The 14,785-nt window shown below is 42.4% G+C and overlaps 1 protein-coding gene across 1 annotated transcript; it reads left to right on the top strand.

Annotated features, from left to right (window-relative positions):
* The first annotated feature begins 10,388 nt into the window (after positions 1–10,388).
* FAM220A (family with sequence similarity 220 member A) lies at positions 10,389–11,123 on the top strand. The gene has a single exon (XM_040261686.1). It carries the CDS (start codon positions 10,389–10,391, stop codon positions 11,121–11,123), a length of 735 nt encoding a protein of 244 aa, XP_040117620.1.
* The last annotated feature ends 3,662 nt before the right edge of the window (positions 11,124–14,785 follow it).

The following is a 14,785-nucleotide window of genomic DNA, read 5'->3' as shown; positions in this document are numbered from 1 at the left end:
CTTGGTCCATTTCCCTTTGCTAGTAAAGTCCTAGCTTGTAATGGAAGCAAATATCGAATCATGGGGGGAGAAATGAAAGCAAACCAAAAATGAATGAAAAGGCAACATGAAAAGGACAAATATGCTCCCATCAGTATGATAAAATGATTTTTGCTTTCATTAAAGTTAAAAGTTCTTAGGCTGCACCACAGAGGGTTATTTAAAACTGTTGTAAAGCTCAAGTGTTTGTAATTTGGCTCTTTTTTTTTTTTTTTCTCGTGAGAACATCTGCTTCCTTTTCTAATAGTCACATCTCTACTTTTTTTTTTTTTTCCTTTAAAGATGCTTTTCAATCTCCAGACACCCTGGTCTTTTAATGCATTCTAGTCAGATCCAGGATATTCTTTTCAGAATGACACGAGAACAGTGTACAAGGTTTCCTGTCAGTTTAATGATTTAGGTGCTGATTTGTTGATATGTCTTAAAGCCATTTCATTCTTTCCCAGCTGAATGTACTACATTTCTCTGTGCATGGGTTTGTGAATTTATGTATAGACTTTCAGCATAAATATATGCATACATGTACAACCAAGTAATCAATTTCACTTTGGGAGATGGCTCAAGAAGACTTTTATTCTGTGCTTTTGGACTGTGAGTGAAGCGTGCTTATTTATAGGATGTAATATGCGGCTTTAAATATCTGAGTTTAACACCAGGCAATTGGATTTGTCATCATCAACTAACATTTCTTGCTAGTGGGCAGTGCACTTTAGTGTGAAATTTATCATGGCTGCTCATTATTCCAGGACTCTTGAGTTTCCTTCCAAACTTGACTGTGGTTCATGGGCTAGCAGTCAGGGATGTGGGGTCTGTATTGCTGGAGGCTGGAGGCTCCCGTTTGAGTCTTGAATTCAGAGACTCAACTGGGAGCCACTAGCTTGTTAATTCTCAATTCTCTCCTCCATCTCTTATTTTTTCACTGGACTTTCGGGTGTGTCTTAGTTTAGTACATTTATGAGTCAAATAATGATTATAGCAATTATCATGTATTGATGATAACTTTGTGCCACGCAAAGTTGAGGGCTTTATACATTATCTCAGGTCAGTTCAGTCGCTCAGTCATGTCCAACTCTTTGCAACCCCATGAACTGCAGCACACCAGGCCTCTCTGTCTATCACCAACTCCCAGAGTTTACTCAAACTCATGTCCATTGAATCGGTGATGCCATCCAACCATCTCATCCTCTGTCATCCCCTTCTCCTCCTGCCCTTGATCTTTCCCAGCATCAGGGTCTTTTCCAATGAGTCAGCTCTTTGCATCAGGTGGCCAAAGTATTGGAGTTTCAGCTTCAACATCCGTCCTTCCAATGAATATTCAGGATTGATCTCCTTTAGGATGGACTGGTTGGATCTCCTTGCAGTCCAAGGGACTGTCAAGAGTCTTCTGCAACACCATAGTTCAAAAGCATCAATTCTTCTGCACTCACCTTTCTTTATAGCCCAATTTTCACATCCATAAATGACTACTGCAAAAATCATAGCCTTGACTAGACGGACCTTTGTTGGCAAAGTAATGTCTCTGCTTTTTAATATGCTGTCTACGTTGGTCATAACTTTCCTTCCAAGGAGTAAGCATCTTTTAATTTCATGGCTGCAGTCACCATCTGCAGTGATTTTGGAGCCCCCAAAATAAAGTCAGCCACTGTTTCCACTGTTTCCCCATCTATTTCCCATGAAGTGATGGGACTGGATGCCATGATCTTAGTTTTCTGAATGTTGAGCTTTAAGCCAACTTTGTCACTCTCCTCTTTTACTTTCATCAAGAGACTTCTGGATGCTTCACTTTCTGCCATAAGGGTGGTGTCATCTGAATATCTGAGGTTATTGATATTTCTCCTGGCAATCTTGATTCCAGCTTGTGCTTCATCCAGCCTGGCATTTCACATGATGTACTCTGCATATCAGTTAAAAACAGGGTGACAATATACAGCCTTGACATATTCATTTCCCAATTTGGAACCGGTCTGTTGTTCCATGTCCAGTTCTAACTGTTGCTTCTTGATCTGCATACGGATTTCTCAGGAGGCAGGTAAGGTGGCCTGGTACTCCCATCTCTTTAGTAATTTTCCAGTTTCTTGTGATCCACACAGTCAAAGGCTTTGGCTTTAGGGTAGTCAATAAAGCAGAAGAAGATGTTTTGAACCACAAAGGAAGTCCTAATTACTCTTTCTTTGATTTGTTGTTGTTTAGTTCCTCAGTTGTGTCTGACTCTTTGTGACCCCATGAAATATAGCCTGCTAGGCTCCTCCATCCATGGAATCCTCCAGGCAAGAATACTGGTGTGGGGTGCCATTTCCTTCTCCAAGGGATCTTCCTGACTTGGGGATCGAACCCAAGTCTTCTGCATTGGCAGGCAGCTTCTTCACCTATGTGTCACTCTTACCTCTTCCTTAATTGAGAGATGTTTGGTGTGAAGGATTGAAGGGTCTGGGTTGTCTAATATGGTTTCATTGGTACACACACACACACACATACATAGGCACCTATTTACATGCACACATGTGGATACACATACACGAAACACATGCACACAGACATATACACATTCCCTGGTGACTCAGACGGTAAAGAATCTACCTGTAATGTGGGAGACCCAAGTTCCATCCCTGGGTCAGGAAGATCACTTGAAGAAGGGAATGTCTGCCCACTCATGTATTCTTGCCTGAAGAATCCCATGGATAGGGGAGCGTGGTGGGCTACAGTCCATGGGGTTGCAAAGAGTCGGACACAGCTCAACAACTAACAGTTTCATTTCACTTTCATGCACAATATAGACACTTAAACCTGGAATTTTCCACTCCTGTATTTTCGGATGGAAGAGCAACCACCTTAAAGCTCTTTTCAGAGGTTATGGAAAGAGTAACGTGGGCCACCTTCCCTCTTGATCTGAGAACCCAAACTGCACTTGTATCATCCAGCTTCTCTGTGGAGTAGCCTGATTCTTTTCTCTGTGTTCTCATGTCTGTGTTCTTTCCATTTCATCATGTTATTGATTTGTGTCCTCTCTTGCCTAAAAGCTACATATCACTCAATAATACCTTCTCCAATTCCAGGATGATTTTCAGGGACCTTTAAAGACTCGGGTGTATTTCATTTAGAACTAAGACTTCCCCATGATTTTCAGCACCCGTGTGCCTGGAAGGAAGGGGAACTCAGATATTCTGACAAATGCTAAATATTTCCCTTCTTTTTTTCCCTGAAAAAGTTTAATAGTATTTTCACTTAAACTTTTTCTTTCAGGTTTTTAATATCTGATCCCCTTTTCAATTAATAAGTTTTTTTAATCTCTTTAATTTTCAAGATTTTTTTTTATCTGGACCATTTTTTAAAGTCTTTAATTTGTTACAATCTTTAATTTTTTTTTTTTCCCCCCACTGAGGCATGTGGGATCTTAGCTCCCTGACCAGAGATTAAAATCCACATCCCTCTGCATTGGAAGGTTAAGTCTTAATCACTGGACCACTAGGGAAGTTCCTCTTGAATTTTCAACATTTAAATTTTTATTTTGTCTTAATCATGATCATGAGAATCATGACTTCCCATGTCACTTTGCTATGATCTCATTCATTGGTTCTATACCATATTTTCCTTTTTCTTCTTGTGCAAAGTACTCACTGTCTTCTTTCTAGGACAGAACTACTTTACACCTGTCATCTACATGGAAAGTTTCTTCTTTGACTGTGTTGTACATGAGGCATAGGCTCTGCCCTGTGCAGAGGGGGAGAGCCAAATGAATTGTTTTACTGCCGTAAAATACAAAGGGGCAGCTGTCTAGTTTTATTAATATTGTTTTTATAATTGGATTCCTGACAGTATATTCACTTTTTGACAATCAGTATCAATAGCCAAACTGAACCACAGATCAAACAAACTGTAGTAAACACAATATAGTAAATGCAGACATTTAGTTAGGACAAGCACAACTTTATACTGCAAGGAGCAGATAGATACCATATGGCTATCAGGAGAGTTGATCTGTTTCACAGGTGACAACAGAGAAAAAACGAAACAAGGTTCTATGTCAGCTCCTTCATGCCACACTGAGATGAATCCATCTTTACTCTTTCATTCATTTAAACTTATTTTAGAATATGAAGTGAAAGCTTCTGATTCAAACCTCTTCATGGTTTAATGCTAAAATCATTCACAATATCAAACACTGATTAAATGCCAAACTGCTGGTGAAAAAATGGAGAAGGAAATGGCAACCCACTCCAGTTTTCTTGCCTGGAAAATCCCACAGACAGAGGAGCATGGTGGGCTATAGCAAAGGATGTTCTGGGGGTACAGAATGGGGTGCTTAGAGAGGCCAGCATGATTTTCTCTGATGGATGCTATAAATTGAAGAGTCAATTCTAAGTGTAGTCAGTTTGGCTATAATGCTTGCTTTGAAATGTGTGATTGATGTATTTGGGAACAGTCTTAATATAATGCAAGTTATGCAATTGCTTATGCATGACTTCGGGCTCCTCTGGTGGCTCAGCCAGTAAAGTCTGCCTGCAATGTGGGAAACCTGGGTTTGATCCCTGGTTCGGGAAGATCTCCTGGAGAAGGGCATGGCAACCCTTTCCATGGGCAGAATTCCATGGGCAGGGAAGCCTGGTGTGCTGCAGTCCATGGGGTTGCAAAGAATTGGACATGACCAAGTGACTAACACTTCCACTTTTTTTATGCATGATTTTGCCCATTACAAAAATAAGCAAACACAGAAAACTGCCTCTAGCTAAACTTAGCTGTGTTGGAATCCACAAAATGCTCACATGAACATACCTCCGGCATCTCCCAGGTACCTTGGTTCACCACATGTGTTATGAACTGAGCTCATCCTCTTCTGAAGTTACAATTTTCCATCAAATTTCAGATAAGTTTCATTCTACCTCTTCACAATAACTCTCAAGCTGCAACCCTTTCATCACTCACTTGCAGAAGCAAAGTGTAGATCTCTTTCTTCCAAAGTAACATCCCATATTTATTGTAACATCTACCTATTTCTTAAAAAAAATTTTTTTGACAGTGCTGCACACATGTAGGATCTTAGATCCCTGACCAGGAATTGAACCTGTGCTCCTTGCCTTGGAAGTGCAGAGTCTTAACCACTGGGGCACCAGGGAAGTTCCTATATTTACCTATTTCTTAACCACTTAATCTGTGCAAAACTGTGCTACCATCTCAACAGCTTCCTATTTTTTTAGATATCATTGATAACATTTTTTGACTATTGTTCCTCTGACCCCATCTCCCCCATATGTCCTGTGGATTTCATTGTATAATTTTTTTTTAGGAACATATCTGTCCTTTCAGAGTAGAACTGATATATTTGGTTCATTCACTAATATGATTGGGATGAATTATGAAGGGTTTGGAAAAGATATTTGTGAGCTCATTCTGGCAATGTGGGCTTCCCTGAAGGAACTACCCCATCATTACACAGCACCCTGTGTGTGTGGATGCGACCATCTGCTGAATGACCGTCTATGTCTATGTTGAACTAAAGCAGCACTTCAAGGACTCTCAGCGAATAACGTTTATGTGTGTCCCAACAACCCTCTCTAGGAGCCATGGCACCACTCTGCCCAAGGCACATGTTTATGCTGAAGTCATAAGGGCCCTTGGAATTCTTATACACACAGCTGTTTAGGAAATCACACCCAATAGATGACTGTCATGCAAGATGAACCTTACTTGTCCTGCCCATGCTCAGTTTTGAGCAGGCATTTGGTATAATGCCTGATCTGAAATGAGGCTACCCTGGTGACTCAGTTTCAGGAAAACTCCAGTATTTCTGTAGAATTAAAATCACCTGGGTGGAAGTATCTGAGTTCTCATCTTGGGTGTATGGACTGAACGTTGTCTAAATGTTGGGGTGAGTTGCATGCAAGAACACAAGTCATCTTGAATGGCTCCTCCTATTTAGCTGCAACCCAAGGTCCAGTAGTTTGGCCTGGACTACTGGGCATCAGAAGATTCATTGACAGTTTTGCCCTGTAGACTACTGACCTCAAATCAGCAGGTAAGTAAACGTGGGAAAGCACCATGGATTATCCTCAGTACCTGTTCAAACACTGTCAGGGTCTGACCATGAATTTTTTCGGCAAGAAGAGACAAGAGTGAGCCCACCGTGGTGAATTAGAGACTCCCTCTGTTGGGCCACTTAGTCCTGCGGGGCTGAGCCAGGTCCTTACAAGGTGCCTTGGTCCAAGTTCTCAATCAGTTGTTAATGTAAATGGTTTGCAATATTAAAATAAAGCAGAAACAAGGGAGGAAAAGGCAATTTGGCAATGAGAGCGCCTAGCGTGCACTATCTTATTAATCTTCTCAAGACCCCCATGAAGTACACGGTATGATTTCATTTTACAGATTGGAAGAGTGAAGCCCAGAAGAACTGTGGACCCTGCCTGAGGTCACAAGTAAAGAAGAGGTGGAAGTGAGCTCACATTTGGCCTGCCCAGAGTCCCTCCTCATTCCTCATGGCATCATCCACCACACACCGATGATGGGAAAGAAGCCACCACTTTCCTATCACAAATTTTGCTTCTTACAAAATTTGAAAAGATCCTTATTGTTTCAGGGTTCTACCCCACATTCAGCATTTAAACAGATTGATGAAATACCATCCTCCACCTATCCCCACTCATAGTTCGCTGTTCGTAATAATTCTGACATTTCTGAGGTCATTTCTCTTCCTCCCCTCAACACAGATGTTCATTCAAAATGAAAAAGCAAAATGGCAACAAATGTCAAGTGCAACCCGATTCTTTCAGACAAAGAACCGAGAGAGCAAAGCTATTAACAATTTCATTCTCCTCTGCCCTTCCGTTCCCTGGTTCCCTGGTTCCCTGGTTCCCTGGGCTGCGTCCTCTGTGCCTCTGAACCAGCAGCACTGAAAGCAGCTCCTACTGCCCCACCTGGGACATGGCACTGTCTCTGCAAATGCGGACGGAACTGCAAATGCGTCTCTCAACGTAAATGTCAACGTGGGTCTCTGTAAATTCGAGATTAACCAATAGCTTGTGTAGTACTGGAGATTGCTGGGAAAGATCTAGTAAATTCTGTGTTATGACTGATAAAGAAAGCAAGCAGTACGGAAGGGTTGGAGGAAGGGATAGCTAGGAAGTTTGGGATGGACAGGTACACATTGCTATATCTAAAATGGATAACCAACAAAGACCTACTGTATAGCACAAGGAACTCTGCTCAACGTTATGTGGCAGCCTGGATGGGAGGGGAGTTTGGGGGAGAATAGATACATGTCCATGTCTGGCTGAATCCCTTCACTGTCCACCTGAAACTATCATGAAATTGTTAATTGGCTATGCTCCAATACTAAATAAAAAATTAAAAAAACAAGCAAAAAAAACCAACAATCAAAACAGAAAGGGGTCAGGGATAGGAGCATAAAAGCTCATTATCTTTAAAGCAATTTATTTTATTTGTCTATTGGCTTATTTAAAATTAATTTATTTTATTTATTATTGGAGTATAATTTCTTTACAATGTTGTTAGTTTCTGCTGTACGACAAAGTGAATCAGTTATATGTATACATATATCCCCTCTCGTATGAGCCTGCTTCCCACTACCGGCCCCCCCACCCCCGCAATCTTATCCCTCTAGGCTATGTATATTTATTTGAATTTGATTAAATTTAACTGAACTCCTTCCAGTAAAATAATATTTTATTTGAAGTAAGGGTATAGGAGAAATTAACTGAAATAAGAAAATTTTGCTCTTTAACAGGGCACTGAACTTTCTCTTAAGTCAGAAAATAAGCAGCAAGAAAATGATGCTTTGTTATGTACAGTTCACATTTCACCACTGGCATCACTAATAAAGTATGCACACAAACACATAATTAAATCATGCCATCCAGTACTGAAAAAGCAGCATCAGAATGCTACTCTTTAAAATTTGAATTTAAATATGTGAATCACATCAACCCTTCATTTGTAAAACTAGAAAAACTGGACCACTTGTCACACTTCTTATGCTTTTGATAAATCTTACCCAGGTTGTCCAGTCATTGATTTCTAAGTAAATTCATTTGTCAAAACTCTTTTAGTTCCTGCCTCTCTGTTAGGCATTCATCATTTACTGGACGAAACACACAGTCTTTCTCTCCTCACCCTTTACACATCATTTTAGTGGTTTTGATCTTTCTTCTTTGATAGCTGCATGATCATGCATGGATTTTTAAAAACTCAAGTACTGAGTGTAATTTTTCTGTCTTCTGGGTTATAATCAAGTCTTAGAAATCTTACATTACAAATTCACGCTGAATCTTCTAAAAGGACCAGAGGTCCTGGTTAGCTGTATGTGGATGTGAATCACAAAGGCATATTTTTATTAAATGAAATGATAGAGTATAGAAAACAGACTGAATGTCATGTTTAATAAAATTAAATTGAATTTGGTATCATGTTGGATAGGGGGTGAACAAAACCTGTCTTTCTCTGGGTGATTTTAACATAATGTTCAATTCTACTTAGAAAGTCCTTTTCTCTGATTTTTATTTCATATCTTCTGGGAAAACTGTGATAAGCAAAAATAATGAATATAGATGCTACATCTCTTAATTAGGAAGTTTCAATCTTGTTCTGATCCCATTTCTTTACTCATTTTGGGTCTTGTTTTCACTCTGTCTGTGTCCAGGACTTCTGGAAAGGACTTAGATGCTGGTCCCATTGGTGGGAGAGGAGTGGACCTAACGAAAACCTGAGTCTTTCTAATGGGACTTCTCATTTCGGAGGAGGAGTAATGGGGTGGAAGAAGGGGAATGAAAATAGGGTGAGAAGGCAGCTGTCTTAGATACAGGATTGTTTTATCACTCCAGCAGCAAATCAATGAGCCTATTATTAAAATAAGAAGAATAACATTTTAAAAGACATATAACCAGTGTGGGAAAGAGAATTGAAAATATGTAAGCACTGAAGGCATCCTTAACTTTGGACACTTGCCTTTTAAAAAAAAAAAAGGGGGTATAGTTGCTTTACAATGTTGTGTTAGTTTCTGCTGTATGACAAAATCAATCAGCTATCAGTATACATATATTCCCTCCCTCGGGGACCTCCTTCTCCACCAACCATCCCACCCAGCTAGGGAGTCACAGAGCACCGAGCTGAGCTTCCTGCGCTGCACAGCTGGTGGCACCCCACTCCAGTACTCTTGCCTGGAAAATCCCATGGATGGAGGAGCCTGGTAGGCTGCCATCCATGGGGTCGCTAAGAGTCGGATAGGACTGAGCAACTTCGCTTTCACTTTTCACTTTCATGCACTGGAGAAGGAAGTGGCAACCCACTCCAGTGTTCTTGCCTGGAGAATCCCAGGGACGGGGGAGCCTGATGGGCTGCCGTCTATGGGGTCGCACAGAGTCGGACACGACTGAAGCGACTTAGCAGCAGCAGCAGTCAACTTACACCAGGTTCTGTATATTTCTCAGTCTTAAACTCCCAATTCATCCCATCCCCCTTCCCCCAACTCTTGTCCACACATCTGTTCTCTATGTCTGTATCTCTATTCCTGCCCTGAAAATAGGTTCATCTGTACCATTTTTCTAAATTCCACATATGCATGTTAATATAAGATATTTGTTTTTCTCTTTCTGACTTACTTCACTATGCATGACAAACTCTAGGTCCATCCACATTTCTCCAGATGATCCAATTTCGTTCCTTTTTATGGCTGAGTAATATTCTATTGTGTATATGTACCACATCTTCTTATATATTCATCTGTTGAAGGACATTTAAGCTGCTATCCTGGCTATTGTAAATAGTGCTGCAATCCAATTTGAAAAATGGGCAGAAGGTTTAAATAAACATTTCTCCAATGAGGACGTACTGATGGCCAAGAGGCACATGAAAAGATCATGAGTTATTAGAGAAATATAACAAAAACTACAATGAAGTGTCACCTCACAACATCAGAATGACCATCCAAAAAATCTAAAAACAACCCTCAGCGTGGACGGAGGCTTGAGGGCATGGCGGCCCCGAGAGGGCGGGCGGCCAGGCTTCAGCGCGCCCGGCGGCCAGGGTCCAACGGCCAGTCGGTGCACGGCGGGCGGGCGGTGGCGGCGGGCGCCTGTCTATATGGTGGCGGCTCTATCTGGCCTGGCTGTCTGGCTATCGTGGTTGGTCGCTGCCCGCTCTTATGGGGTCTTCTGCAAGGGGCCGACCCGCACGCTGCTCATCTTCTTCGACCTGGCCAGGCTCTTGCGCATCAACTTCCCCTACCTCTACATCGTGGCTTCCATGATGCTCAACGTCCGTCTGCAGGTTCATATTGAGATCCACTGAAGGCCTTCCGTGGACTGACAGGCGTGTCCTGGGGCTCAGGAAATCAGAGACATCGCATGAGGGATGGACACAGGCCTCTCTGCACCCGCCTCGTGGAGGAGCAGAGAGCGGGCGCTGCCTCAGACAGAGCCTCGTGCAGAGAACTGTGGAGTGAGAGAAGGCAGGAGGCGAGACCTCGCCCAGCAGATGCCGCTTCCTGGGTGAGGAGGCCTGCGGTCGATGCCCGGGGAGACCCAGGAAAGGAGTCATCATCACTGGAAACAAAGCATGACCTGCGTGGCGCCAGCCCCTTGTTTCGCGGTGGCCTCAAAACACTTCCACGGTGGCAAGAATCAGTACGAAGAAATTCAGCTTCAGCGGCTGCACAGAGCAACACTGCGGGTCTGTCCCCGGCTCCTGCAGGGGAGCGGGGTGCGGGGCCGGCCCAAGCCGTTGGGGAGGCTCCAGGCACGGACTGGCTGCGTGCAGCGCCCAGGCCCACTGGCGGCCACAGAGGACGGAGCCACACTGGAGAGCCTCGGGGGTCAGGACTGCTGGGCTGGCAGAGAGGGTCCGCAAAGGGGGTTTCTCAGGATGACCCGCCCTGTGCTTTCCTAGAGAAGCTGGACTCTGCGTTGGCACCCTTTTGCCTGCGATCCATCCTCCTGCACGCAGATCCCCTAATATTCTTGAATGATGAGAAGAAAAGTGTTTTCCCCGGCCATTCAGAGCCCATGTTTACAGAGCCAAAAGTAGACTACAAGAAGATGCTTTCATGGGGAAAAATAGTACCTCAGATGATCTGCAGATAACAGTGGCGTCACTGGCTGCACAAGCTTTAGAATGAGCAAATCTGTTATGCCACAGTTAAGGTACAGCAGAACAATAAAAATAGTGAGACTAACTTTAAGCGCTGTCCTCGAATGCTTTCTTTTGCGTTAACTCTGGATGCACAGGGCGCGGCAGTGAAGCTCCGGCTTTGGTTCCTGTGACCAGACAGACTTAAAGTCAGTGGAACTTAAACCCACAGAAAGCTGGTTGATACGGAAGGAAATCTCTATGCTTGAAAGACATTTAGGATTGGGAAGCCATGTCAAGGAGGTTATTGATATTACCTTATACAGCTATCAGACGAGAATTGAAAGATGTAACATGGAGTTTTAAGTTTACCTTCAGCACCCATCCGGCAGGGCTGCCGTCCCAGGCACTTTCTCTCCAGCCTGTTCTCTAACCATCTGACGAGAGTAGATATTTGTAAAAGTCAACCCTGCTGGGCTTGGTCTAAGCCAGGCCAAGTTGATGGTACGCTGTTGTCATTACCGTGTTTTGCAGAATACTTTGAGCAAAAGCTGATATCTTTTCTCACACTCCTTTCCTTCCACTTGACATGCAATTTACATGGAGGCCCTAAGGTGAAAGTTGCAATACTAACGTTACCTTTAGATAACCCTTCCTCAAACTAGGAACCCTAGCAGTGTTACCCAAAATAAAAAATGAGTTTGAGCCTGTCTGCCGGAGTTCAGTCATAGAAAAAAAAAAAAAGCAAATATTTCCCCTTATAGAAGGTTTCCAGTTTCTAGGAGTTGAGATATCTCCTACACTAAAATTTTTTGAGATAACTCCTTTTGTTGTGTGTTGATAACTTTGATAAAAGGCAATGAAGAGCAGAAGTTTTGAAGGAGTCCCAAGGTAAGACATCCCCATTTTTGGAATTATTGATTGCATGTATTAGTTTATATCGTGTGCTAAATTACTATGCCATGTGCTATTTTAGTGTTCTGGGGAAATGAAAAATAAAACCTGTTCTTTAGCATAATAAATGTCTTATTTTACATGTGTAAAAAAAAATCTAAAAACAATAAATGCTGGAGTAAGTGTGGAGAGAAGGGAAGCCTCCCACTCTGTTGGTGGGAATGTAAACTCCGGCCACTATGGATAATAGTATGGAGGTTCCTTAAGAAGTGGGCTTCCCTTGTGGCTCAGCTGATAAAGAATCCGCCTGCAATGCAGGAGACCTGGGTTCGATCCCTGGGTTGTGAAGATCCCCTGGAGAAGGGAAAGGCTACTTGCTCCTGTATTCTGGGAGAATTCCATGGACTGTATAGTCACAAAGAAAGGTCACAAAGAGTCGGACATGACTGAGTGACTTCCACTTTCACTTTTTCCTTAAGAAATGAAAAATAGAGCTACCATATGATTCTGCAATCATACTCCTGGGCATATACTCTGAGAAAACCAAAGCAAAAAGACAGCGACCTTTAGATTAATTCTAAAACACCCAGATAGTCCTTTTTTATTTCCTATTGTTTTGCTGCTGCCGCTCAGTCGCTCAGTCACTCGCCACTCTTTGTGCCCCATGGACTGGCTCTTCTGCCCATGAAATTTTCCAGGCAAGAATACTGGAGCAGGTTGCCATTTCCTCCTTCTGAAAATCTCCTTGACCCAGGGATCCAACCCACGTCTCTTGCATCTCCTGCACTGGCAGGTAGATTCTTTACCACTAGCACTACGTGGGAAGCCCATATGTGTACTTATGGCTGATTCACAATGTTCATGGCAGATACCAACACAACACTGTGAAGCAATTATCCTCCAATTAAAAAATAAAAATAAACAAGGACTTTGAGCCTCCCCCTCCCCCCACCACTCCCACCACCACCAAACAGTATCTGGGGAGGGCAATGAATGAGGATCGTCTTACAACACAAAAAGTTCCTCTACTCCATTCTTGGCTTAAAAATAAATATTGTCTTGAACCTTGATTTCCCATTTTGTCAGCAGTGCTAACCTAAAACTTAAGTAAGTCTCTCGAATGTATGCAGTTCATCTGTAGTTTTCTGAAAGGAATCTGAAATTCCTACTGTCCCCCCAAATAAATCATCCTTCTTGGACATAAGAAGAGACTGTTCCTATGGAGTTATTTTATTCTGTGGATACACTCACTTTCTATCCAGCTTTATATGCAGTAACCCTGGAGATTTCCTGATTATCCCTTCCATAAATAATGGAATCATGTCTTTAGAAAGCTCAAGGCAAAAATGTAAATAAATCGAGATGCAAAAAAGTCTTTCAGACCAAGGAGGTGCCGTCCAATCAGCTAGACCAGGGATCTTCATGTTTGAGGCACTTTAACTGGTGTTTCAGCTTTTGCCCTGACAGTTACCATTGCTACATTATTAATTTGGCATACAAATAGCCTTTTACTGTGAAAGTGCAAAGTGCCTCAAACCACTTCTTGATTACAGGTTTCATAAAGTTTGGGACCCCAAACGACTAATGAGATCCTCCTCAAGCTTTCTTAGTTCTCATGTGGCATTGCATTTGAGCAAAGAGGAAAGGTTATGAATTTGCCTGAACAACAGTAGGCACAGGAGTGAGGGCCAGGGGCTCCCTGTTACAGCAGCTGCTCAATTTAGGAGACACAGGTCAGAAAGAATCTTGAAAAAACTCTATTATTTCCTATTGCCGCTGTAGCAAGTGATCAGAAACTTACTTGCTTACAGCAACACAAATTTATCTTCTTTCAGTTCAGGAAGTCAAAAGTTCAAGATGAGCTTCCCAGGCTAACACCAGGGTGCTATGGGCTGCGGTCCTTCCTGGAGGCTCTTGAAGAGTATCTCTTTCTCTGCCTTTTCCAGCTTCTAGACTGCAGGTCTTCCTGGGCTAGGCCCCCTTCCATCTTCAGAGCCAGCAACGGCAAGTTAAATTTTCATGTCTCTTCTCTTTGACTCACTCTTCCACTTCCTTCTTCTATCTTTAAAGGCCTTCCTACACTGTTGGTGGAAATGTAAACTGGTACAGCCTCTATGGAGAACAGTATGGAACAGTATCCTTAAAAAAACTAAAAATAGAACTACCATATGATCCAGCAACACCATTTCTAGGCATATATCTGTAGAAAGCCATAATTCAAAAAGAAACATGTATCCCAATGTTCACAATAACCAGGACATAGAAACAACCTAAATGTCTGTTGACAGAGGAATGGATAAGGAAGATGAGCTACATATATATAATAGAGTGTTACTCAACCATGAAAAAGAAGGAAATAATGGCATTTGAGGCAGCAGGGATGGACTCAGAGGTTGTCATACTGGGTGAAGTAAATCAGACACAGAAAGACAAATATGAAATAGCTTATATATAGAATCTTAAAAAGGTATAAATGAACTTATCTACAAAGCAGAAATGGAGTTACAGTTGCAGGAAACAAACTTTTGGTTTTCAGGGTATAAGCAGGGGAGGGAGTAGGGAGGGATAAATTGGGAGATTGGGATTGACATACACACTGCTACTGCTGCTGCTAAGTCGCTTCAGTCATGTCCGACTCTGTGACACCCCATAGACGGCAGCCAACCAGGCTCCTCCATCCTTGGGATTCTCCAGGCAAGAACGCTGGAGTGGGTTGCCATTTCCTTCTCCAATGCATGAAAGTGAAAAGTGAAAGTGAAGTCGCTCAGTTGTGTCTGACTCT

Source organism: Oryx dammah, unplaced genomic scaffold (genome assembly GCF_014754425.2).
Source record: "Oryx dammah isolate SB20612 unplaced genomic scaffold, SCBI_Odam_1.1 HiC_scaffold_19, whole genome shotgun sequence".
Classification (NCBI taxonomy): domain Eukaryota; kingdom Metazoa; phylum Chordata; class Mammalia; order Artiodactyla; family Bovidae; genus Oryx; species Oryx dammah.
Note: the sequence above shows the minus strand (reverse complement) of the source record. Positions and strands in the feature narration are given on the sequence as shown.

Bases quoted from the DNA above. Each gene is read 5' to 3' on its own strand.
- FAM220A (XM_040261686.1), top strand. From the start codon at position 10,389: ATGAGGGATGGACACAGGCCTCTCTGCACCCGCCTCGTGGAGGAGCAG.